The sequence below is a fragment of the Trachemys scripta genome, chromosome 2, assembly GCF_013100865.1.
Source record: "Trachemys scripta elegans isolate TJP31775 chromosome 2, CAS_Tse_1.0, whole genome shotgun sequence".
NCBI classification, from domain to species: Eukaryota; Metazoa; Chordata; order Testudines; family Emydidae; genus Trachemys; species Trachemys scripta.
The window spans coordinates 202,333,544-202,361,278 of record NC_048299.1 but is presented as its reverse complement, the minus strand read 5'-3'; the positions used below and the strand labels follow the sequence as shown (position 1 = coordinate 202,361,278).

The 27,735-nt window shown below is 43.7% G+C and overlaps 1 protein-coding gene across 1 annotated transcript in view; it reads right to left on the bottom strand.

Annotated features, from left to right (window-relative positions):
* Window positions 1–14,127: 14,127 nt before the first annotated feature.
* THOC1 (THO complex 1) overlaps window positions 14,128–27,735 on the bottom strand; it is a 34,293-nt gene continuing 20,685 nt past the window's right edge. Inside the window, exons 15-21 of the mRNA XM_034762736.1 lie at window positions 27,546–27,616; window positions 24,527–24,622; window positions 23,427–23,492; window positions 19,336–19,419; window positions 18,591–18,738; window positions 17,500–17,578; window positions 14,128–15,289 (exon numbers count right to left, since the gene is read on the bottom strand). Coding sequence (XP_034618627.1) covers window positions 14,994–15,289; window positions 17,500–17,578; window positions 18,591–18,738; window positions 19,336–19,419; window positions 23,427–23,492; window positions 24,527–24,622; window positions 27,546–27,616 — 840 coding nt within the window. The 3' untranslated portion in view covers window positions 14,128–14,993. The remainder of the gene's footprint in view (window positions 15,290–17,499; window positions 17,579–18,590; window positions 18,739–19,335; window positions 19,420–23,426; window positions 23,493–24,526; window positions 24,623–27,545; window positions 27,617–27,735) is intronic.

Below are 27,735 nucleotides of genomic sequence, written 5' to 3'. Positions count from 1 at the left end.
TCCTCTGGTATCGCCATGAGGCGCACCTCATGGTTGCAAGAATAGTCTCTGGCTGCCATCATCCAGTCTCTAGATCCAGGGAATTGGTATGCGGCCCTCAACTTGAAGGACACGTACTTCCACATTTCCATTGTCCGAAACCCAAAGAAGGTTTTTAAGATTCGGAGTGGGCCACACTCACTACCCATTTACAGTCTTCCCTTTTGGCCTGTCATCGGCCCCTTGGATATTCACCAAATGCATGCCAGTCACAGCTGCCTTCTTGAGGAAAAGGCAGGTAGAGGTATTTCTGTTCCTTGACAACTGGTTGGGCAAGGGCCATTCCAAGACAAGTGGAACATGATCTCAACTTGATAAGGTCCACATTCGACACTGAATGTACAAAAGTTGATTCTTTCCCCTACTCAGAGAATAGAGTCCTAGAGGGGGTGGTAGACTTGAAGCAAACCAGAGCTTTCCTATCACAGTCTCGTTTTCAAGCTATATACGACATTATACAAAGCTTCAGTCAGTAGCCCACGATTATTGGAAGGAATTGCTTTAAAGCTCCTCGGAGCACATGGCATCTTGCATGTACATAGTACAACATGCAAGGCTGAGGCTCAGACTTCTCCATATCTGGCTAGCATCATTGTATCGACCAGACAGTCTGGACAAAGTAGCCAATCACACTCTCACTGAGGGTGCTCAAGACTTCAGTGGTGGCTCAATCCGTGAGTTGTGTGTGCCGGGGTCCCCTTCTACAAACCACATCCCTCGCTGTGTCTGGTCACAGACACATCGGCAATGGGGTGGGGAGCACACCTGGGAGAGCCCAGAACTCAGGGCCTGTGGTCCCCAGTGGAGCTATTGCTTCACATCAATGACAGGGAGCTGAGAGCTGTTCAACTACATCTGGAAGGAAGATGCATATTAGTCCTGACGGACAATACAACAGCGATATTTTATATAAACAGACAGGATGGAGCACGCTCCTCTCCCTTTTGTCAGGAGGCTCTCAAGCTCTGGGACTTCTGCAGAGCCCATTCAATGCTCCTGAAAACTTCCTATCTCCCCGGATCTCAAAATGAGCTGGCAGACCATCTCAGCAGATCCTTTCACAATCACAAGTGGTCCATTTGCCCAGACATGGTGGGAAGTTCCTCAGATTGACTTGTTTGCCACAAAGAGCAATAGGAAGTGCCTTCAGTTCTGCTCAATGGTAGACACATTCTTCCTTCCCTGAAAGGACCACCTGTTCTAAGCATTCCCACCTATCCCCCTCATTCACAAAGGCCTCCTCAAGTTCCGGAGGGACAGAGCCTCAGTGATACTGGTAGCACCAGCCTGGCCCCACCACCACTGATACACCATGCTGCTGGAACTGTCAGTGGACACCCCAATCACCCTACCTTTAGTTCCGGACCTGATCACCCTGCATCACAGTCAGCTTCAGCATCCCAATCTCTCCACCTGACTGCTTGGAAGCTGCATGGGTAAACCAGTTAGAACTCACATGTTCAGAACTGTTAGGGAAGTTCTCCTTGGCAGTAGGAAACCATCCACCACGGCCACCTATGTGGCCCAGTGGAAGAGATTCTCAATCTGGTGTTCGCAGAGTTGTACCTCTCCGACACAATCATCAATACCCTTCATCTTGGACTACCTGCTACATTTAAAGCAAGGGTTGGCAACCTATGGCACGTGTGCCAAAGGCGGCACACAAGATAATTTTGAATGGCACTCACTGTCCAGGTCCTGGCCACCGGCCTCAGAGCTCTGCTGCCGGCCTGGGGTCCTACCGCCAGCCCCCTGCCAACCGGGGTCCCATCCGCCAGCCTCGGGTCCCAACCATGGGTCCCGGGGGCTCTGCTACCGCCTGGGGTCCCACTGCCGGCCCTCTGCCACCTGGGGTCCTGTCTGCCGGCCCTGTGACTGGCCCCATGTCCCGGCCATTGGTCCCGGGGCTCTGCTGCCATCCTGGGCTCCTGGCCTCGGCCCGGGGCTCTGCAGCCGCCCCCACCTGGGTCTACTGGCCCCAGCCTGGGGCAGTGAGGGGGTGCAGCTCAGCACCTCCACCTTAAAAATTGTTCCAGAGCCATTGTACTGGGATATTTTTAAGTCCTGATTTGCTGTTTACATCACTGTCATGTGGAACAGCACACTGTGTTTGACACTGTGCGTGCGGTCTCTCGCGATTTTCCCCCACTAAGTTGAGGGGTACATTTGACAAAATGTCAGCTCCTAAGAAAGCAAAGTTAGATATCCATTCATTTCAGCCTCCTTGGACAGACACATTTAGATTTATTCAAAAGAAGGACCGTGCTGTTTGTGCTTTCTGTTGTGAAAGTGTTGTTTGTCGCAGATCACATTTTTCAAACGAAGCACGAGAAAACCTTTGACGAAGCAGACAAGACTGAATTGATCAAAAAGCCAGTAACAGGATATGAGAAGCAAAGCAGTGTTTTTAAATGCTTAGTGTAAGTAAAAATCAAGTCACAGAAGGAAGTTACAAGATTGCACAGTGCACTGCAAAAAACGGAAAGCTGTTTACAGATGGGGAATGAAAGTTTTTCTCAGAGGTTTTGTTCAATGATTTGCCAAATAAAGATGCGATCGTATCTAGAATAAAAGAACTGCCTGTCTCTGCCAGAACAGTTGAGAGACGCATAAGCAAAATGGCAGAAAACATTAACGAAAAGCAGACGACTGCATTAACAGACACAGCAGTGTTTAGCATTGCAGTTGATGAGAGCGTGGATATAAACGACGTTCCACGTTTGGCAGTTGTTGCAAGGTATTGTGTTTCTGATGAAATCTAAGAGGAACTTTGTTGCCTAAAACCCCTGCATGGCACAACAAAGGGGGAAGATATAGCGGAAATTTTGAAGAACGAGGAGTTGACATTTCGAAGAACGAGGAGTTGACATCAGAAAATTATCGTGTGTGACAACAGATGGTGCTTCTGCCATGGTCGGAAAACAGAAGGGATTTGTAAAGTTACTTGAAGAACAAATTGGCCGCCCGACTGTCAAATTTCACTGTATCATCCATCTAGAAAACTTGTGTGCTAAAATATCTAATTAAAGCTTAATAATGTGATGAATACAATAGTGCAAACTGTGAATTTCCTTGTTGCTCCATCTGCTTTGACTCACGGACAGTTTCAAGTACTGCTAGAAGAGATGGACAGTGCTTATAATGACATTCCACTTCACAGCAACATTCAGTGGCTAAGTCGTGGCAAGGTTTTGGTGTGCTTTGTAAACTGTTTTGATGCAATCAAGGCCTTTTTGTCGGAAAAAGGACAAAAACTACCCTGAACTGGATGATAAATGGCTGTGTAAGCTCATGTTTCTAACTGATATCACCACTCACCTAAACTAACACAACCTCCGTCTCCAGGGTGCAGGGCAAACTGTTCTGGATCTTTATGAAACCTGGAAGGCATTTGTTGTAAAATTAGCAGTTTTTTCTCGGGATATTTGAACTTCGACTTTCCACTACTTCCAACACATAAAAGAGCTATCGAGACGTTGCACTGTCAGTGTCGATGAGATTGGAATGTACATGCAAGAACTGGAATCAGAATTTTCTGACAGATTTCAAGATTTCCAGTGATTTGGCCCAATGCTTTCTTTTCTAATTAAACCTGAAAACTTCAATGAAAGCAACTTGGATTTGTCTGTATTTCAGTGGATGGGTGTTGAAGATTTCGAAATGCAGCTCATTTAGTTAAAAAGCTCAGAACTGTGGGCATCAAAGTTTGGAGATCTGCAGAGTGCACTTAAAGCTACCGAGAGAGATCATGGGGCCTCTATTCTGACCTGTTGGACATCCCTGCCAGTGAAATTTAACTGTTTGAAGAAAATTGCGTTTGCAATGCTTTCAGCATTTGGATCCACATACCTGTGTGAACAGGTATTTTCACACATGAAATCTGTCCTCTGCCCCTCTCGGAGCTGGTTAACAACTGATCACTCAGAAGCCTGTGTGCAGCTTAAAGTATCCAGATACGTGCCAGACACTAGAAAACTCAGTAAGGAAAAGTAAGGGCAAGGATCACACTAAACTGATATGATCTGCATTTTAATTTAATTTTAAATGAAGCTTCTTAAACATTTTAAAAACCTTATTTACTTTACATACAACAATAGTTTAGCTATATATTATAGAGCAGAGGTGGGCAAACTACAGCCCAGGGGACTGTTCTGCCCGGCCCCATAGCTACTGACCCAGGAGACTTGCCCCCGGCCCCTCCCCTGCTGTCCCTCCTCCCCCGCAGCCTCAGCTCACTGCATTGCTGGCGCAATGCTCTGGGTAGCGGGGCTGCAAGCTCCTGGGATAACGCAGCTGCAGAGCCCAGCCTGACCCGCGGTGCATGGCTGGCTCCAGCTGGGCAGCGCAGCTGCCTGTCCTGGTGCAGCCCGCTGCCAGCCACCGGTGCTCCAGGCAGCGCAGTAAGGGGGCAGGGGAAGTTGGATAGAGGGCAGGGGAGTTCAGGGGGTGGGCAGGGGCCAGGGTGTGGATAGGGGTCGGGGCTGTCAGAGGGTGGGGAATGGGGGTTGAATGGGGTAGGGGTTCGGGGAGGGGCAGTCAGGAAGGAGAGGAGGGGTTGGATGGGGTGGTGGGGGGCAGTTGGGGCAGAAGGTCTTGGGGCGGGGTCAGGACAGACAGCAGGGGGGGGTCAGCTAGGGGGCAGGGGTTGGACCACGCCGGGCTGTTTGGGGAGGCACAGCCTCCCCTAACCGGCCCTCCATACAATTTCTGAAACCCGATGCGGCCCTCAGGCCAAAAAGTTTGCCCGCCCCTGTTAGAGAGAGAGAGAGAGAGAGACCTTCTAAAAACGTTAAAATGTATTACTGGCACGTGAAACCTTAAATTAGAGTGAATAAATGAAGACTTAGCACACCACTTCTGAAAGGTTACCAACCCCTGATTTAAAGAATATGGGCTTGTCGCTCTTGTCAATAAAGGTTCACCTGGCCATCCTTTCAGTGTTCCACTCAGGAGAGGCAGGCCGCTTGGTCTTTGCTAACCCGATAGTATGTCGTTTTTTAGAGGACTAGACCGGTTATAGCCACAAGTTCGGCAACTGACCCCGGCTTGGAACCTTAATCTGGTGCTTTCGAGGCTCACAGGGCCTCCATTTGAGACCTTAGCAACATGCTCACTACTCTATCAGTCATGGAAGGTGGCTTTCCTGGTCGCTTAACTTCAGCGGGAAGAGTGTCTGAGATGAAAGTCCTCACATCTGACCCTCCTTATACCATCTTTTACAAGGATAAGGTACAGCTTTGGTCGCAACCGGCCTTTCTCCCTAAGGTCTTCTCATGATTTCATGCCAACCAAGACATTTTTCTCCCAGCTTTTTCCCCCGAAGCCTCACACGAACAGCTGGAAGCACAGGCTCCACTCCCTGGATGTTTGGTGGGCATTAGCTTTTTATATAGAGCGAACAAACCCATTTCGTAAATTGAACCAGCTGTTTGTCGCAGTCGCCGACAGGATGAAGGGTCTCAATGTCCTCTCAAAGGATCTCATTGTGGGTCACGTCCTGTATCCAAGCATGCTACAATTTGACAAAGATACCTGTCCCCACACTGACGGCACATTCTACTAGAGCACAGGCCTCCTCGGCAGCTTTCCTAGCCCAGGTCCCAATCCATGAGATCTGTAGAGCAGCAACATGGTCCTCGGTCCACACCTTCACGTCGTATTATGCCATTACCCAGCATGCCATGGATGATGCAACATTCAGCAGAGCGGTGCTTCAATCAGCGATTCCATGAACTCCGACCCCACCTCCTAGGTAAGGGTTGGGAGTCACCTCCTTGGAATAGACATGAGCAAGCACTCGAAGAAAAATCAATTATCTACCTCTCAACTCTTGTTCTTCGAGATGTGTTGCTCATGTCCATTTCAAGACCCAACCGCCGTCCCCTCTGCTGGAATAATCCAGCAAGAAGAAACTGGAGAGGCGGTGGGTTGGCCTACATGCAGCGCCGCGTAGGCGCCTGAGCCAACCCAATGAGTACCACTAGGGGAAAAACCTTCCGGCAACTGTGAGCGCACACCTACTTGGAATGGACATGAGCAACACATCTCAAAGAACAAGTTACAAGAGGTAGGTAACCCTTTTTTCCCCTAGGCTTTCTAGAAAGCCAACTGAGAAAAATTCTATGATATGGAACCATCTTTTCTGCAATTTCCTGTAGCAAGCAGCAGCAAGCACTACTACTGTGACTGTACTATCCAAAAAAGTTCCTTAGCTAGAGGGAATGCTACTGTAGTAGTTGGAGACTGTCAGCTACATTATTTCTTACATCCTCCATAGCATGGTGGTTAGATTGGGGTTCTTGTTATAGAGGGAAAAGTTCAGCAGCAGAAGTCATTGTGGAAAGGAGCCTCAGGTGCTCTACACTTCGTCCCTAATTCTTCGGGGATATGAGGGAGACAGCAAAAGCTTCCATAAGGATACGATGACCCTTAGCTACTCTAGTGTCTTTGCTGTAAGGGAGGGGGCAAAAGCTCCCCATTTCCATTCTGCTTCTTGCAGGACAGGTGACTGGCTGCCACCATTTCTTTCTCCAGGATTAATGGCGCAGTCTCACCTGGGAGCACATCAGTAAGTCTTGTTGCCACACTTAATTTTGCTCCGCTTCCTACTGCTCCGAAGAAAAACATGTTTTCTACAGAAACCATGTATGCTGACAGCAGAAGGAGATCCAGCACTCATGAGTAAGTGTTTTTAGGAAGTTGAATCCTGGCCCTTACACTGATCATAGCTTGGTAGTTATAAACACTACTTTGTCTCTAGCGAGATAGATATGGAAATACTCCACAGCATGAGGATTGTTTTGGAGATTAGAAAAGGAACTACAGCACTTTGAGATCTCTCTGGATAGTGGCCTTTGTTCTATCTGGACTGCATTACATCCCTAAAATTTACAAAAATCATAGTGCTATTAATTGCCTACTTGAGAAAATAACTCGCCTGATATTTTATAGTGCTGAGAAAACCCAAATAGAAAAGGCGGATACCAGGACAACCCTCCAAAACACTTCAGGAGAGGGAAGTGCTGGGTCAGAGCAGTGACTCACTACTATAAAATCATTAATGGGAGTTTACTCTATTACTTAGTGATCCAATTCAAACAATGGGCACCAATGTGTGTGTTTGTTTTTCCTTCTCATGACATAAAACGGGATATGGATGTGCCAGTATTAGTCATTTGCTAATAATCTTTTCCCTGACAATATGTACAATCGTCAAAAACATCAGAACTCCACCATTAATGGTTAAGACTCAGGAATCAAAACAAAATCTAGTCCCAGAACACCTAGTATTCAACTAATTCTACCCACCTTATAATACTATTGCTCTCCTATTCCTCTGAAGTCTCAAAACCAAGGGACAATGAGCAAGAAAGTAACAAACATAAGACTAATCAGTAGGAATCTTCGTCCAATCAGGCTCTCACCTTCCCCAAATAAAAAAAAAAAAGGGGGGGGTGGGGGAGAATATAGCCTCCTACACAGCAGAGTGCCAATCCCAAAGTGAAGGAATTCAGCCCCATGCACAAAGAAATCTCTTTTCCCTTCAATGTAAGGATATTTCCTCAAGTTCCATAACCAATCAGAATCCCTTTCTGCATAACTCCTATCTCCACAGTGCCGTGGAATTCAATTCCCACTCATAGAGTAGAAAATTTCTTACCGATAAGTTCCTTTCTGCTAGCAGCATCTCCCACAATTCTGGGCATCTGGGCTGCTCTCCTCTCTGCAGCTCACAGTGGATCAGCGTTTTGGCACCCTGCAGTATGGCAATACCCCTTCTGCTCCTGCTTGCTGCCACATGAGTTATTCCCAAGCATCATCATAAACCACTATTCCAACTATACTTTAGATCACAGAAGATGCATGGTAACAATTCCATTTAGTATCTCTCCCTAGCCCTAGGCTGGTAGAACTGTGAAATCCTGCTAGCAGAAAGGAAATCAGTAAGAAGTTTTCCATTCTGCAGCTCAGCATCTCCTACAATTCTGGATGCCTGGGAAGTAGTGAGCAGTGAACATATGTAGGGAAGATTATGAAAAAAAGTTTGCTAGGTAAGTACCAGTCACCTTTTTAGGAATTCACTCAAATGTCTGTATTATTTCTGAGCCACCACCAGCAGCACCTTCCTGCCAAAGGAGGCCTCTAGAAGACAAGTCCAACTTGCAGAGCTTAATGAAGTTAGCTGTAGACAAGGTGGTCGCTTTGCAAATTTCCAAGGTGTACATGCTCGCTCATTCTGCCCATGGAGGTGGCTAAGCATCTTGTGGAGTGCACCTGGACCCCTTCTGGGACAGGCTCTAATTTGTAGGCTTCCAGAATACATCCAGAGTCTAATCTACCTATCGATGGAGGACCTGGAAACCGAGTTCCTGGCATTTTGGATGGAAGGACACAGAGCCTAAAATAGTCTCATAGATTCTGCATGCTTGTGATGTTTCCTGCCATAGGTAAACCACAGAAGTCTGTGGTGCATGGTCTGTTGGGGATATGGAGATACAGGTCTGCTAGATCTATTGAAGTCGAGAAGTCCTCTCTGGGACAGGGATGACACCATTAAGGGCAGGGGCTCCATCAGAAACTTTTTTTAATCCACTTGAGCCTTTTGAAGTCAATGCTCTTCCGACATCTAAGGTGGCCACACCTTTTCAGCTGGATGGCATGTATTGGACAGAATGAACAAAGCACAACCTCTTGAGAAACGTAGGAGGGAAGAAAGGATTCTAGTGTCAATCTTACTCTTGTGAAACATGCAGTAAGCTTTCTGTATAGATAAGGCTGCCAGCTCAGACACTTGCCTGGCAGACATGATAGCTATTAAGAAACATGTCAATGGATAATACAAGGCCCACTCTGAAGTCAGAGGTTCAAAAAGGGATGGCTTATCAGGGCCTTCAAAACTAGCAAAGTCCCATTTTGAAAAAAGTGACCTGGCTGCCAGTCTGGCTAACTGGACTGCTCAAAGGAATTTGGCTACCTGTGGGTTGTCTACCAGGGAGCCAAGGAATCTCACGAACAGCACACTACTAAAAGCAGATACCTGACATGAATGGTACTGGGCTGAAGGCCTCTGCCTTCTTGGAGAAAGTCCAGAACGGTTGGAATTCTTGCATTTCTGGGACTTGCACTGTGTGCTTGCCACCAGTTTTTGAATCTGGACCAGATAGAGAAGTACAATTTTAGTGTCAGTACTCTCGCAGATGAAAGCAATGTCTTAATGACTGTGAAGGACAGATCGGGACATTCTAACACTTTGTTCTCACTAGTCAGGCTGTTAGTTGAACCTGTTTCAGGTCCAGATGAAGAAGACGACATTGTGAGAGGATGTCTGGTCTCCACTGAAGCAGGAATGGAGGCTCCAGTTTCATCTTCATCAGGTCTGAGAACCAAGGACTCTGACCAATGGGAATGATAAGTATTAACATCTGTTCTCATTTTATTTTCTGGCCCACCTTCCCCAGCAAAGGAAGGGGTGGAAGTGTTTAAAATAGGCCCTGTGGCCATCTGTGGGATAAGGCATCTGGGGTTTGCCTCCCTTGTGAAGTATTTTGACCTCTGTGTTCATACAGTTTGCAAACAGGTCAGTTGAAGGGAGGCCAAACATCTGAACAATGAGATTGAAAACCTCCTAATTTAGGCACCACTTGGAACTGTTGACCCTGTGCCTGCTCAGCCAATCTGCCTTTTGCTTGAGGTGGATCACTGCAGAAAATAAGGGATTGTTTGTCCACCTCATTATTTCCACTGCTTCTGCATCTAGTGCTTGACTCATCTTCCCCATTCCCCCTTGATATTTAAATATGCAACTACAGTCATATTGTCTGATAGAACCACATCCTGGTTCACTCTTAGGGTGTACTGGAACCTTCATAGAGCTAGATCGACCGTTTTCAGCTCTAGATTTATGTTGTGAGCCTTTTCCTCCTCACTGTTTAGGTGGGCTATTTAGGTCCCCAAGTGTGCTCCCCAGCCTTCCAGGCTGGCATTAGTTGTGGGAGGCAGATGGGCATACCTTTATGGACATTGTTGTGGGCTGATCACCACTGTAAGGAGTTGAACACCTGTGCTGGAACCTATAATTGATCTTTCCTGTGTTCCAGGGAGTGGTCCCACATGTTTAATATGAAGGCTTGAAGACATTGGATGCATAATTGTGCCCATGGAGTGATCTCTATGCATGAGGAGTCCTAGAAGTTGGAGGCACAATGCTAGGATAGGCCTCCTGTGGCTCAGGAGCAAAAAAATAAATTCCTGGATTTTCTGAAACCTTTCTAATGACTGGTAGATCTTTGCTACTTAGGTGTCTATTTTCAACTTCAAGGGGGGTTATTCTGGTGAACGGAACCATAGAACTTTTCTTGGTATTGATGATGAAGCCACGTGCCTGGATAAGATTCAGCATCCAAGACATAGCCCTGTGTGCTGCAGTTATGATCAAGATGTCATCCAGGAAGGGGTACAAGTGAGTTCCCTGTGACCCGAGTCTGACTATTATCACCACCACCATCGCTGTAGAAACCTTTGGGGCTGAGAATAGGCTGAACAGCACTGTTCAGTACTGATGCTTCCTGCCGTAGGCAAACCTTGGAAATCTGCGGTGACATGGTCTGATGTGCATTTGCTAGATCTACTGAAGTCAAGACGACCTCTTAGGACAGGGATGACACTGTAGAGGTCAGGGGCCTCTGAAGCTGAAACCTCTTTTTCTTCATTCACTTGTCAAGCCTTGTGAGGTCAAGAATGGCTCTGAAACATCCCCCTGCCCCACGTACAGTGAAGAGGAGCAGAACCTTTCTTCTAAAGGAATGCACTCTATTACTCCCATATATAGAAAAGGAGATATTTCATTCTGGAGCAGATTGTTTTATGGGATCATTGGAGCTGGGTGATTAGATGAAAAATGGATGGGGTGGAGCCTACACCTTAAGGGAGGAGCCCTGGCTCACATGTTTGTGGTAGATGAAAACCATTCGTCTAGGAAATGGGAAATCCTGCCCCTAACTTCAGTTCTGGATGGATGTCTATGTGATCTTTGTAATAAAGTGGATTTTGGGAGCTGGGGGCAGACTGAGGTCCCTCAGGACTTTCCCCCTGACCTAGATTTCACTGTTTCCTTTGGGGAAATCTATTGTCTCTAATGGTTCTCTGTAAGGAAGAGGAGCAAAAGCAGCACCTCTGTCTGAAAGCTGGTCTATAGTCGCTCCTGGCAGCACTTAGTGGAGAAGGGAGAGACTTGGATTTTGCTGCACTGTCAGCCACCACCTTATCCAGCTTTTCTCCAAAAAGCAGGGAGTGGATAACCTTGGCTGAGCCTAGGACCTGCTTAGAGTGTCCACCTTCCAGAGTCAGAGCCATAGGTGGTGCCTGGCTGCTCAACTGGAAGCCCTGGCTCATTGCATCTACTGAGGCATCAGCAATGAACGTTTTTGGCTAGGGAGACACTTTCTTTAAAGTGGCGCTGAAGTCAGGGTAATTCTCTGTTCTTAAAGGCTTTGAGATCTTCCAGCCAGGAAAGAGATGCTCTAACAGAGCAGGTACCTGCCAGGGATGCTCAGAGGATAGCAAAGGAGACTTCAAAGTTATTGTTGAGAGTGGCTTTCTATCCACAGGGTTCTTGGGGTAGAGCTCACCCTCTGAAGGAATAACTGTACCCCTGGGCAAAGGATGTTTCCAAATTTAGTATCTCAGTAATAGAGCTCTTTGGATTCTTAAATGTTACAGAGAGGCTGAGGTTGTTTTTATTAATATACTTGCCCTGAGCAGGCGTGTTCCATTCATCCCTAATCATTTCCTCAAAGGAATTAAGAGGTATTGCAGCTTTGGGAGAGGATTTTTAGCTTGAAATTTCTCAGGGGAAAGAAGAAAGAACGCAAGCAAGCAAAAAAATTGGTGTATTTTCCGCCATCCTGCTCAGATTCAGCACCAGACAGCTTACCTTCCTCAGTGGTGGAATCAGAGGACTCACAGGTTCTAAAATTTGTTGTGCTTTTTCTTTCACTTTCCCTTGATAGCCTCTTTTGATTTTTTTAAACCATTTGTGTTTGCTTCAGGAGTGTAGATGCTCTGCTGCGGCTTTGTGCCTTGCCTTCATTAGGGCCTGGCGCTGTCTCAGAATCCTCCCCTACTCAGTCCCATTCTCCCTGGAGGGAAGGGACCTCGTAGCTGGCTTAGGAGGGGGAGTGGCTGATCAGGAAACTCAAGACGCACCTTAAGACTTGGAGGGGAGGGAGAAAAGGACTGGTGACCCTGCAAGCCTCCCCTCTTTGTTCTGTGAGGGTCCCCTGGAACTTATCCACCCCTGCCCTGAGTCGAGTGGTCACTGTCCTGCTTATTTTTGGAGCGTCTGCTCTGCACTGAGGCTCCAGGTCCATCTTTCCCCCATTGGAGTTGTGATTGCGTTGGTGGGTAGGGGACCCCAGCTGCCTGTCTGACACTCAGCCCAGGGACCTAACAGAGTTAGGTACGGAAGGCTGGGTGCAGGTAGGATATAATGCATGCCTACGATGGTTGCCTGCCTCACACAGAGCACTGCCTGGATAAGGTGCAGAGAAGCCATCAGGGAGACACTGCAGGGAGGGTTAAACCCCCAAAGAGTTAACTGACCTAGGGAAGAGGAGAAATGCTGAGGACACTGCTCCCCACTACAAAGGGGGAGGAAAGGAAACTGCCACTTTTTACTGCCACAGGGGGCAGAGGGATCATGGCCAAACCATCCAGTGCCAAAAAGCTCATCTGCTTCCATGAGAGGAGAGCAACCCAGATGTTCAGAATTGTGGGAGATGCTGGGCTGCAGGACAATGCTCCTATTTCACAGCTCTTACTTCCCTGACAAGTGAGATAAGCTCCTTGCTCCTCCACATCTTCCAACAGCATCTAACATCTGCCTTGAAATATGTTCCCAACACCATGTCTCTCATTCAAATTATTACCCCTAAAGCAAATAATCCCTTAATATTTTACCCAAATCACAGTCCCATAACCAGTAAGACAACCACACTGGATCAGGCCTGTGGTCCATCAAATCTAATATCCTGTCTCTGACAGCAGCAAGCATCAGATACACCTCCCTGAAAGTAACAAATGCTGCAGTATGCAGATGTGAAGTCTAATCCCCTTAATGGTCAGGATTTATGTTCTGCAGAAGGTAGGGTTTTTTTTTTGAAGGGATATAAAAGTATTTAGCATGTACTATAGCTGGATAGTCTTGCTCCCCAGTCCCTCTTTGAATCTGGTTACGTTCTCGGCCTCAATTGATATCCTGTGGCACAGAGTTCTGCAGTCCAGTCACACTGTGTGGAGAAAGTATTTCCTGTTGTCTGACTCCTTTCCTCCAAATGTCCATTTCCCATACCCTGTTCAGGTATTCCCTCGATCACAGAATACAAGATCAATCTTCTCCATAAAGCCACCTATATCAGCAATCTACACATCAGACAAACAGTCCTTTAAATGGGGCTCCTGATCACACCATGAGGACAAAACTCCTTAGAGGTTTAAATCAATGGGTGGGGGTGAGGGGGAAGTGCAGAATGACTGGCTCTGCAGGCGAGAACTACCTAGTAGAACTTTCCACCATCTTGCTCCACCCACAAAGAAACAGTCTATGTCCCAGTCCAAGAGTACTGCTGGGCTGGGGAAGGAGGATGCAGTTTTCTTTTTTAAAAAGTCTCTTCCCCCCCAAATCTGGTGCCAGTGACATCAGGTTTAGGGCCACAGTAGCTTGACACCTTCCCAGCTTTTTAAAGATCTCTTTCCTCCTTATGGTTGCTAGTCCTGCTTCAAGGGTCCTAATGGCCACGCCAGGCCAGGATATATGGCTGAACTGTTAGTTTTCAGCAGTGGAATGAATTAATCTAATACCACTTACAGAAACATTTTGAACGTTTCTGTAGTAGGCTGCGCAGTCATTGGCAAGCATCTGTGGAAATTTAGAGAAGAGAGACTTTTGCAAAAATAAAAATCCAATGATGCCTAAAGCTTTGAGTATTCAACGATTGATGCACTTCAGTTAATAAAGCAAACTCTACATGGAGAAACTCCCTGATTTTACTGTAGTACTTGGCTAGAACCTACTTTACAACACCATCAAAAGCTCCTGAAATAGTTTATTTTTAAAAAAAAATACACTATATACAGAAAGGTTGCAGCCATCCCTAAATTTGAAGAAGGAAGCTTAAACTAGCACTCAGCAACACTCTACAACAGACCAGGATAGACTAATACCTCATCCATGTTACATTATAAGTAAATTTTAAGTAGTCAGGTGACCCAACAACCCTACTCCTAAAAATAATTAGGAAAAAAAAAATCACTTGGGATTTTTTACTGGATTAGAGTCAATATCTCAAATATATGACTAATCCAAACAGCATTGGAAAAGAACAGGACACATCTCCTCAGGACACTGCTTCACTGCTGACAGCAGTTAAACCAACTTCCCTCAGCAGGGAGAATACTACCCACTGTATTATTAGCAACACTTCTCCCCCCACCCCCCAAACTTGACTTGAGTCAACACTGACAGTCAAGTTTTCAGGAAGGGAAGCCAGAGGCCTACGTACAATTCCACCCCAACATTTGCGTGTGCAACCAAATAACTAACTAGGAGTCATATCATCTTACCCATATTTAACCTGAGTTACATGTAAGCAAGTACAAAGATAGTGCACTTTACACTATGGCTCTATAAACAGCAAGCCATTAAATTATTACAGTGTGTGTCACAGAAAACTCCACTGAACCTTGGCTCTCCCCTTTTACATTTTCATAATTTAAGGAAATGGGTTGCTATTTCTAGATCACTGTTACTAATCCTTCTCGGGAACTCTAGAAAACTAAATGTTATAGAAAGGTTTTATTTGTTTACTAAACATAAAGCTGCCCTATCAAAATGTTAGATCTGTTACCTAGCAACAATAATCCATTGTTTTAATAAAAAAGTTGCAATCTGAAATAAATTAACTACTGTTTTCAGTGTCGTTAGTTAGGCTTTCTGCAAGGTCACTTAATCCAGCTTTGTTCATTGCAGTAATCAGATTCCCAGGTGTTGCATGTATCCCCTCTTGATCCTGCCAGGCAACCAGCAGCTGTTTAGCTCTCATCTTCACATCCTCACTATCGGACTCAATCTGTCTTATATCAGAGTCCTTCATTTCCAAGTAGGGGGCCAGAGTCTTCCACTGTTCTCCAAGCTTGTTAGCAAATGATTCAATTTGCCCCCCGGTCACGGGTTTGTCTCGTTGTACATCTGGACCTGAACAAACACACAGGAAGAGTAAGGTTATATCCTCAGGATGATGCAGCACTCCACATTCCTTGCGATCTGCTAAGTTTTAAACCTATTACAACAGAACCTCAGAGTTATGGATTTCAGCCACACGGGGGTTGGAGCTGCAGCTGCAGGGGGAACAGGGCTCAGGCCAGTGTGTGTGGGGGGAGGCAAGGGCTTCTGATCCTCAGGGTGCCAGAGCTCCGCAGGGGACTCAGGCCTCTACCCCGTGGGAGGACTGGGGCTCAGTGCTTTAGATTTGGGGGGAGTGCTTGGGTTCCGCCTCACGGAGGGTGCTGGGGATGCTTTTGGCTTCAGCAGGTGGGGGCCTCAGTTACAGGGGAAGCACTGAAACCAGTGGTCCCCTCGTAGCTAAAGCCCCAAGCCTTGGCTCTGTTCCCAGCGCCATGGGGCTGAAGCCCCGAGCCCCAGCACCACCCCACCACCCCCTTCCCAGTCTGAAGCCCTGAGTCCCAGTGCTCCCAAGGGTCAAAAGCCTTGAGCCCCCCCACTGCGGCCGCAGCCCCAACCCCCTGGGGCTAAAGCCCTGAGGCAGTACCGAATTTGCCTTTTTTTTTTTTTTTTTTTTTTTAAAAAGTCTGAGCTGCTGCCTGATTGGGGTCCAGTTGACCGGTAAGTCCGTAACTCTGGAGTTCATATCTTTGAGGGTCTACTGTATTTATAAACAGACTCTGGCTGTTTTACCCATTTCAGCTAAACATCTTATTTGGTATTTATGCTCTGACACAGTCCTTTAAACCCTACTCAAAAACTGTCAGCTGTCAATTTTAGACTCAGGCATTGATTGGATTATACAAGAGAAACTCCCCCCACAGGTGTATTATTGAAAGACTGCCCACTATGAGGGTTTCTAAAGTCCAATCTGGTACAGCTACTATATTCTTAGGTTCATCAGAAGCAACTGTTTCCATTGCTGAGTGTAAGAAATCTATTCTATCCTTTCAAGCTACTGCAATTTTCAATACCTAGGTCAATAGGAGCCTTAAAATCTAAAATTGTAACTGGAATTTCACTACATGTGGAAAGGTTTAGATTAGTTAAATCAAGCAGAGCTAGCCCAGTTTAACTTGTTTGAATTTGTGAAAAACAAAGTTTGCTTCCCTCTAATTGTATAACTAAAAGCACAGACAGGGAATGAAAACTCTGGTCTTCTTGCTTACAGTGCAGCCTGCACTGGATTATACAGAAGTTTGTTTTTTAAATTGTATAAATTATCTTTTTTCTTACTTAAACATTTGGCATCAAGATAAAAACACTGACCTTTGTGTCTTGCCGAGAAAAGACATGCTGTGGTAATTATACAAGTGAGTTTACCAACTTGTAGCGTATTACTGCTCGTCATCTATGTGCTCTGCTGACTAGCTTTATAACATTTCAAAAAGCGATAGCAATGGATGAAGTTACCTATACAAGGAGTTGGATACGGTTCTGCATCAATGTGTCTCTCCTCACCCAGCTTCGAGAGCCAATTGGCATGTTCTGAATGTTTCTAACTCTCTCCACTGCTTATCAGTCCCACTCATTTATAGGACATTTCACAAAAAACTAAAACCATTACATCAAGGGTTAGGAATTGAAGTCCATGAACAGCGTGGGACAAAAGCAAACAGAAGATTTCCATTATTGCTCAGAGGCAGAGCATGCATATACTGCATCAGACCACAGCCATCTCGTCTTTACTTTAAAAGGAGATGGAAAGTCAACAAAAAGGAACTGTGAAGGCTGTTCCAGGTATTGTTAAATTGAAGAGAAGGCTCTTGCACCCAGAGTAACAAGATTGTCCTCTCTTCCCTTCTACAAGTGCTAGATGAAAAAAGGCAGTGGAGTATTTACATAGTAAACACACACTACCCAAGAGGAACATTGGGAGAGATTGCTAATTATGTGTTCACAGTTCAAGTTGCACCCAACTCTGAGGAGTGGAACACTTTCAGTGATGCAGGGGTCAGGGATATCCAAGTAACTGCTAGCTTTGTGGGACCTGATATGGTGCTGTTTGTCACTTTCAATATGAGCATTGGTGCTAAATGTTGACAGGTCAGAAGCAGAAGGTGAAACAGGACAGATGACCTTGGGGAGAAGGCATGATTTAAAAAAAAAACAAAAAAAAACAAACACGTTCTAAATATGGATCAAGAGTGAAACTGAAAAAACAAAAAACAAGTAAATCTTACTTTCATTATTTTCCTTTAATAAAGCATCATTATCTTCCTCATCTTCATCCTCTCCTGTTTTTATTTCTTCAGAAGGAGGCTATAATGAGAGAATTAAATATCACTTAATGGCTTTTGTGTTTAAAAAGAAACGTTTATAGCTGCATGATGGTCCCTGACATACCTGCAAGAATAGACAATTTGACAAGACATTTGTGTACAAAAAACCCCACATTATCTTTCTGTACCCAAAATCCTAACAGCAGCAGCAGCAACAAAATACTACTGACCTGGTCACAGGAGAATCTCCTGCTCTTTTCAAGAAAACAGAAGCTTGCCTGGAACTTGCTCACTGTAGGAGAAACTAATCATTCCACTATGATCTGTGATACTACGGGATATTCAGTGCTGCTTATTTTTTCCAAACCCTGTTCCCCCCTCACCCCCTGCTCATTTTCCCGTTCATTAGCCAATGGTGGCATCCAATGAAAAAAATATTGAGCTTATGGCCTTTTTGGATGGATAAAAAGCCCGAGAGGATTAATCTTCAGGTTAGGAATAAAACCTCCCAAACACAAGTATGGATCCTCCAAGACGGACGACAAACACCACAATCAGAAGAGAAAGAAAATCCTGATATTTCTAAGGGATAAAAAAGCAGATTTAAAACACAAAAAATCCCACCTAACCTTTCAGGCCTTCTTCATACATCAATGAAAATAAAAAGGGCACAAACCCAACATTTCTCTTGTTCCTTTTAAGGTCACCTTTAACAACACACTTAAGACAAACTGACCCTACAACACATGAAAGCTGAATGTTTCTGCAAATATTTTAAGAGAGTGACACAATTAGTTGCTCTAACAAGCCAAAATTTTAAGCACATGATAGCAAATCAAATCTGCTCCAAAGTCTAGCATCAGCAGGGTCTTACTGTAGGATACCAGTTTTATTTGCAGTTTTTATTTTAGCACACAACCATACGCATTAATATAATTACTTTGCCATGAACCAAACATATATATGATCATAATTTACAATTCTGCAGAATAAGAGACCATCAGTAGGTCAGTTAGCATAATTTGATTTAAGTACCAGGAAATATTACTTACAGGCAACTCCTTGGCTAATTTGATTACCATGTTTTCTAAGTATTCTGGTAAACTCTTAAATTGTTGGTTGGTTGGCTGGAAGAAGTGGGGACTTCTGCGTGCTAGTAATCTTAATGCTCTCCAGCCATAATTAGAATTGTTCACAGCCCTATAAAAGACAAGTAGTGTTAGTTACATGTTCATCATCTATACATAGGGTTTGGAAGGCAAAGAAAGAAAAATGCCGCTAGAGAACTTATTAGCATTTGATTTAAGGAGATTTACTTTGTATATTTTGATATGCATGTTGACAATTTGTGTTTTAATGATTGCAAAGCTTTAACTTTTTGAAGCCCAACATCTATTATTATGTAATTGTCTAATCCCCCAACCGTCTAACCCCCCTCAATTTCCCACAATTGAGGAAGTTTAAATAAGCATTTAAAAAAAATTAAAACCCATAATTTTGCAAGTTTGAAAATGTAAATTGACAAATTTTACAAATGCTTTAAAAACAAACATTGATATTTCTGTCGCAATTATAAAAAAAAAATGAATTCTACCAAGTCTATCTGTTCAAGACAGGAAAAAAAAAGGGTCACACGTTTCTCAACTAATGTCATGCTGTCCAAGCTTACTAGACTTCAGGACAGAAGTTCAGACCTGTGGAGATATCAATAGTCCAGAGAACAGATTCTTTACTTCAATGACCCAAGAAACATTAAAAAGAGGGACACAAATTAAGAATAAAATAAAATTTACTCACTTATACTCATTTTCAACCATGTTTTCAGGATCTGCCTGCTCAATAGCCTCTTCGAAGAACTCCTCCAGTGTCGGCATATATTCCCTATGAAATACATCAGAGTTTGATACTCTTCACATTTTCATTCTGACTAATCTCTGTTTATCCCTCCAATTAATTCACGCACGCTTCAGTCTTCCTTATGAGGCAGCAATAGATGTCCTGATTTGGACACTGCACTGAAGTGACAGATCTCAAGTTTATCTATGCATTGCTAATGTTGCTAAGACATGAACTACTGCTCCATCACTAAAATGCAACAGAGGTGTAACGTGATCTATCATCAGTTCAGCACCATACAAGACAATAATGACAGAATCCCTGCCCTGAAGAGCTTACAGTCTAGGCCCTGATTCAGCAACGCACTGACTTCAAATGGGACTTAAGCACATGCTTCAATGCATTACTATACAGGGATGGGAATACTCATGTGGTTAAGTGTTCTGCTGAACCAAACTCTAAATTAACATATGACATAAGGAGATCTAGTACATATTGGGTGGGAGGGCAAGAGATACAGTAATAAGATTACATGGTCACTCTGATTACTAATATGCATGAGTCTTCAAGATTTTGTAAACATACTGATTATTAAATTACAAGTATTATGAGGGGCAGATTAGGATGCACAGATTGCATGGGAGAAGTGGGTTTTAAAGAGAGGTATGAAGAAGAGAGAGAGTGGAAGCATGGCTGATCATCTCAGGAAGGGCCAGGCAGATGTAGGAGTCAACAAAGGTTGTTAGTTTTGTGCAACGTGGGTGAAACTGAGTAGGGAAAGCACAGGTCCTTACTACCTCATCTGCTAATCACAGAACATCACAGTGTTTGATACGGGCTGCATATTTCCCTTCCGTTCAGTTTATTTCTGGCCACTGATTTTAGAGGAAAAATGGATCACACTCCTGACTGAACATTTCAGTAAGTGTGGTTTTGCTTGTTTTTCCTCCACTTGCAGTGTGGCACATGAGATAATTACTGTACATTTAAATTAAAAAGAAATCAACATACTCCTGAACACTTAGGGGATTGCAAAGTTACTTGGCTTTATTTGTAAGTCAGGATTTGTAGTTCTCATACACCTTTTGGTTAGCTGCACTGTTCCTGTTCTTGCAATAGGTAGCAGCTGCTTCTACTGGATATTCAAATCTGCACTTAATACTCCTGACAGAGTATGATGCACATTCTTCTGTGCCCCCCGTGCAGAACTTCCTCCCCCCAAAACATCTGCTGGGGGACATGCCTCGGGGGGAGGGATAGCTCGGTGGTTTGAGCATTGGCCTGCTAACCCCAGGGTTGAGAGTTTAATCCTTGAGGGGGTCACTTAGGGATCTGGGGCAAAATCAGTCCTTGGTTCTGTTAGTGAAGGCAGGGGGCTGGACTCGATGACCTTGCAAGGTCCCTTCCAGTTCTAGGAGATGGGATATCTCCATTCATTTATTATTATTATATTTTTATTATTTAGCAGCACATCTGTTCCAGCGTGCTTGCAGCAGCCTCAGAGATGGGGGCTGGGCGTGCATGCCTGTGTGGTTGATAACTGTCGGGGAGAGAGAGAAGGAGAACGGGGCTGGGCATATGTGCATGCCAACGAGAGAGAGAGAGAGAGAAAAAAAACAAAAAAAAAAAACAAAAAAACCCAGACTCTGTCCCTCTCTCTTGGGACTGCAGCTCCCTGGCGTGGAAGGGTAGGGCTTTTTATTATACAAGAGGCAGGCTAGAGGCAGAAACGTAGCAGCCTGACTGTGTAGTAACATTGTTAATGTTCCAATTGTTAGTTAACTGTTCCCATTTTCAATCAATTCCCCCAGGAGCATAAAACCTGTGAAAGTTGTAAGGCCCCTACATTGCTAGAGTGATGTAAATGAGCCTTATTATAAATGACAGTAAGGGACTCCTCAGTTAGGAAGATCTATGTGTTCTCACTTTTTTCCTGTGCCAGTGTCACAATAGCGTTAGATTACATCTCAGGATTTATTTATTTATTTATGGGTAAGTAAAACACTTTGAGGGCAAATAAAACATTTACTAAGCAGTCAATAAAATGTCAGGATAATCAGAACCAAGCACTCCCCAAAGTACCCTGCCAGGCCCAGGACAATGATTAGTAAAAAACTGTAGGACTTTCATGTGTGAAAGTCTGAGCAATTTAGAATGACATTCTATTTTTTTTTTTTTGGGGGGGGGGGGGGGAGAATTGGAACTGTTTGGTGTTCTATAACGCAATTTAAATGAAAATCCAGGATAACTGGAATGCAAGGTATTAATTACCAAATGTTTGTAACTTAACTTCCAAGTGTTTAGGAAAACACTGAATAGTTAGTGACTTTTTTCTGTATTGTAGTTTGAATAAATTACCAAAATAATTGAAACTGGTGTGATTATACTGCATTATTTTGACAAATAAAATACGCAGAATTTTGCAAAATTATGAATTTTTTGGCACAGAATTTTGAATCTGTTGGCACAGAATCCCCCCAGGAGTAACTTAAGTATCTGATGCATTTAAGAATATGCACAACCATCAAGTTAGTCTCTGAAACAGGAGCTAAACTATGTTCTTTACAACTATAGGGTATTGTGATATGTGCATTATCTTGCATCACAAATACAGCAGAAGAGAGATTCATCAGGCATCAAGTCCTCATCTACATGCACCTGATCCAAGATCCATTCAAGAGAGATATCACGTTTGCCTGAAGAGGTGGATATCATGGAGCAACAAGGAAGCAGGGAGGACACACTGTAGTACTGGGTCATGAAGACATCTAGATAAACTGACTTTGATTTTGTTTCAAAAAGTGGGTTTTGTCCCAACTGAGATTGGGCCCCATTGTGCCAGGCACTGTACAAACAAAGTCAAAGCTAGTCTCCACCCAACAGAGTTTACCAATATAGACAGAACACTGGTGTGAGAAAAGAAATATTATTCCATTGTACAGATGGACATCTAAGGCACAGAGATGAAGTGACATGCCCAGAGTCTCAATCCAGTGCCTTAACCATTCAATCATCCTTCTCAACCACTCCCATCATGATAAAATAAATGCTAAATGGCTTATTGTTTCAGGTTGGGGGGGGGGGGGGGGGGGAGAGGGGGAAGGTCAATGTGCTGATGCATGTGGAGTAAGAGGTTGGGTTTTTTAAGCACCCCTCTATCTGCAGCACTTTTCTGGTACACAGAAGGCTAATCCACTTCAGCCTTCCCAGCCAAGCTATCGGGGCTCCACCCTGGCAGAGATTCTGAGGCTCCCTCCAGCACATGTTAAAAGCCTCACAGCTGAAGAAAGCACCTCTTGTGCAGAACTACTACAATCTGTGAAAGCAGAGACTCCGTAAAGTTCCAGTGGAGCAGCACAAGCATCTTTCCCTGTGTTTGTTTTGGCCCCCTCAACCACTGCCTACCACTCTACTGCCCTATCCAATCTCCATGCTCCCTGGCCAACCATTGATGCGGCACAAAAATAGATTAATGTAGCAATGTTAGCAAAGACAATTATGTGGTCAAGTGTAGAGCCTTATAATTGCACAGTATGCAGGGCCTTGACAGTGGCACAATTTTAAGGAGTAACTGAAGAGTGCATTTTACAGTCATTACCTTAGCACAGCGGTAGTGTTAAATCACAGAGAAATCACTGGCAACAGATCTATTCCTAGCACCAGAAATAGTAGCCAGCTTCACCTCAAGTAATGCTACAAACATACATGCTAGCAAATCCCCACCATCTCATTTTATTTCCCTCAAGCATTACACTTTTAATACAGCTTAAACATTTCAAACCAGATTCTGCAACCCTTGCCTGCTATGAGTGGCAACCACTGTTCCCAGAATTACTAAGAGCAATGGGATTACTTGCATGAGCATACACTATTCAATGAGAGTGAGGGCTGCAGACTGTGGCCTTTAGTCAGAATTTTACTTTAAAAAAAGGTGAACAGAATTGTTGACGGTATAAATAAACTGTTGGACAGTTTCTTTGATTATTTTAAATCTTGTATAGTCACAGTGCAGGAAGTTAGCTTGTAGGTAATGAAGTACTTTTCCTACTTACCTAGTCTCAGATTTACAAGCTTCCATGTTGTCCGGACATAAATTCCAAAGCCGAGTTAGCTCCTCACTGCAAAGAGGAATACAAAATTGTGTGTTAAAACTGCACATTAATCATTCACTAAAAGAAAAGGTACAAGAAATATTCCTACCATATTGCTCATCTAAAAGACCCTTATAACAAATCCTGTCAGTTATGAGATGTACATAGAATTGATATGTTCTGGGTTAATAATTGCAATGACTGATGGACTTTGTGGTCTTCGCTGGCCATCAGGATAGTTACATTCCTAACATATGTGCAACATGCTGCCCTGGGGATTTGGGATCAGAAAGAGAATAAAGATTTTTACTTCCCAAGTTAGAAAAGGTTGGCCCTGTTGTGTTTGTGATGGAGCAAAGTAACACTTTCTAGCTCAGAAAGGACTTTCTGACAATCAACCAACAGGAGGGGTTTGGAGTTCAACAGAAGATTGAACCTTGCCTCTCCCAGCTTGGAGGTTAGGTGAACAGCTACAATGGAAAGGAGAAGAAAAAAGAATTTCTTGCTCCTCCACCCAAGAACAGTTAAATGTAATCCGTACATCATATGGTTGTGATGTTCTGCTTGTTGCCTTTACTTATTATGTGACATCACCAATGTTTGGGGATGCACTGACAAAGAGCCAGTGCCCCAAAATGTTTATAATTTAATTCAGTCATGGAAAAAACAACATAGACAACGCACTGGTACATAACAGATACACAAGGGGGGGGGGGGGGGGGGGAAGGATTCTTGGAGTGTTGCAAAGATCAGTGTGCATAGGCTTTTCTACAAAAGCATATCTTAAGAAAAGATGTAAGGCAGAAGAGGGAAAGGTGATTCAACAAGTAGCCTAGAAAAAGGGTCAAAGATATGGGGGGAGAGAGAGAGAAATGGTGAACATGAGCAGTTTCAAAGGGGGGGCTGATTGAAAGGAGGCATGAAATAAGGAATTAGAAGACACTGCTGTACTCTGAAGAGATATTTCAGTAGTTAGCTCATTCTCAAAATTTCATACTTTTCTTATCACCACCAAGTCATCAATACAAACAATGAACCAGAGCAAAGAAAAATTAACGTACTTCCCCATGAGAATTTTTTTGTTTGGTCCTTTCCCTAGGAAATCCTCTGGAGCTGGCCTCTTTCTCACAAGTCTTGTTGGCTTGGAATCTGATGGTCTAAGTAAAAAATAAAAAACAACAACACTTTTTTCAATGTCAAAATTACAGTATTTGGAGATCCAAAATGAGGACAATAGTTTCTAACTGAATCTCAATGCAAACTTTCCACAGGAAAGATTAGCAATTAGGATTTTTCGGGACCTGTCAGATACTATATTACACCTCAAATTCATGAGATAACTGCCATCTCAGAATTTGCCAACAAGAAATAATTCCCATTTATTCCAGCAGTCCATATTATGTGTGATCTACCCTACTGTATGTGTCATCTGCATACAATCTCTAGGGGATGCAGGTTCCCTCTCCACAATGCCCCTGAAGCCATGGAAGAAAGGAATGGAACTCCCAGACCATTGAGACAGCCAGGGTGAGATTTACCCAAACTCAAAAACTCTGGCAGGGATCTGGAGAAGTAGGTAGGACATTCAGGAGTTATAAAATTTGACTTGTTATAATTATTTGTAGCTTTGTGGTTTGTTAGAAATTCCTCCCTTCCCTCACCTCTTCTACCATCTCTGCAAATGGGTGGAATCAAAGAGAAGGCTCTACCAAATTCCCTCCTCAGCATATCAGATGGTGACCCAGCTGTTCTCACCACTGAAGATGCCAGTTAGTCACTTTTTAACATGGCCTATATCTAACTGCATGGGGACCTATACTGGCTGTATGCAACTGTGATTAATTTGAGCAAGAGTGTTGTCAAGCTTAAGATGAACAACAGTATTGCCAGTGTTAGGCCTAAAATTTCCAGAAGCTTTATATAATGAGCTTTGCAAAATTAAGCTGCAACTTGTGGTCAAAAGACACCTACAGCCAGACAACATTTTATGCTGACTCCTATATGGTATAATAGGTCATGCCCCCGGGTATGGCTTATTGAAACCACCTTTGAAATTTGTGCTTAAGAGACGCTGCAGCCAAAGAACTGATTCCTATATGGGTTTGATGGGCTAGGCCTTTAGGCATAGGTCATCAAGATAACCTTACCCACAATCAAGCCAATAGCCCATTTAGAGGTAAGTTACCTAGAAAGATACAGTCAAGACAGTGGGCTATATAAAAATAAGAAAATTAAAATAATAATTGGCTACAAAAAAAATAAGCAAGCATGAATTATACAGCCAAAGCGACAACACTAAATTTGGCCTAACCTGATTGGTTGACCTGCTTCAAAACACAGCGGGCAGATGAGATTAAATGTGTAGAACCTCAGGTGTGTGTCTTGGTCTAAGAAGTTATTCTCTTTGATTGATCTGACCCGCACCCCCTGAACTGAGGAAACCTGAACTGCACCGACTATCTGCACCTGGCCAATGCAAAGAGCGGTCGACTAGAAGGTAACATTCTCGGTAGGGTAAGGTTTTAAAAAGAAAAAGTCTAGTTGCATGCAGAATAAGGTAATGAGTAAAGAAGTCTGGGTTGCTCGAGCTGTTTTGATCTCAAGTTGTACTGACACTATAGTATTAAAAAATGATAGTGTCAGGATAATTTGATCTCAGATTATATTAGTGCTGCAGTATTAAAAATAGTAAAAGTTTAATACTAGTGTTAAGTTTAGAAATAAGAGAAAGTTTTTAATCATAAGTATAAACAAAGATACTATAAATTATTAAGGGCCGGAATAAAACTTGTAAGGTTAATAGTTAATAAGTAATAATAGCTTTGCATGTACTCGTGCCTGTCATCAGTAAAAACTGGCAATGTTAAAAACATGCTTTTATAGTAATAAGTAGCCAATGTATAACAATACCTGTACTTGTGCTTGTTTGCAATACAATTTGTCCTTATTCAATGCTGATATTTAATTTTTCTTTTCCTATTCTGTCTGTGCTGCATTTATAGGCTTTTAATGACTTATGGCTATCTTGAGGAATAATCAGTTTTAATTTCTTTATACGGACACCACTTAACCTCATTACATCTGTGTTGGGTGGTGGGACATAGCGATCACTCAGAGCCCCATTTGGGCCCTGATGTGTCCCCCCTTCTACCTACATCTCCGCAGCAACAAACTACGTTTTCTTTCAGGTCACTCACTGATCATCACTGCGCAGCTGCCTGAGGATATTATGTAATCATGCTTGAATGGATAAAAGTCCTAGGTCTCACTCCAGCAAAGAGATCCTCAGGTTTTATGTTCACTACAGCCAAACTGCCAGAGACCCTATTACTGGGAATCCACACCACAAGATGTGGGCATACGGGAAAGGTCAAGCTGAAATACTATCTTACTTTTTCATTCTGAGCTCTGCTAAGTGCAGGAGATGGGGAAGAACATGACACTCCACAAGTCTCCCATCACAGAGTCCTTAGTAGTGTCCAGGGGAAAAACACGCTGCCATGGAGGCAGTTGAGCTTCCTCCTTCTGCACAGGAGAGGAAAATCCACATGTGCAGAATCCCCTATGTACTTGGGAGCACAGGAGCACGATGGGTCCCTAAGATTTTTACCCCCGAGACCTAAATGCTAACCACACAGACACACACACGGTATGTCTACACTTGAACTGCAATCACACTTTCAGTTGAAGAGGGCACACCCGCACCAGCTTTAATTTAGCTAACATGACTAAACATAGTAGAGAAGACACGAGCTCCAGCATGGGCTGCACAAGCCCGCACAGAACCTTGGGTATGTACTCATACCACTAGCCCGTGCCATGGTCTGTGCTGCCCCATATTCACTGCTACTTTTAGCCACGCTAGCTACAATAAAACTAGCATAGGAATGCCTACTCCAGCTGCAAATCACAACTCCAACTGCAGCATAGACATACTCTCAGGTGTGATACCCAACTATTCTGTTTAGCAAAGTTACCTGCTAAGTCACTAAATGCATAAACGTAGGTAGCATACTTGAGTGGAATGGTGATTTCAAGATAATTATAAAAGGGAATTTACTATTTTACTAGTACATTTACCTTTCTTTCACAAAACTTGGGCAGCCTTCATTTTTCCAGGTGTTCCAGTTTTCTTCAGTGTTTAATATATGCTGAAAAATAAATAAATAGACACCTAACATCATTAAAGGGCACAGTCACCTTCCAAAACAGTGCCTGCATTTTTTAACAACTCACTACTATTAGAAACCCCCCGAGAATGCAAAACAAA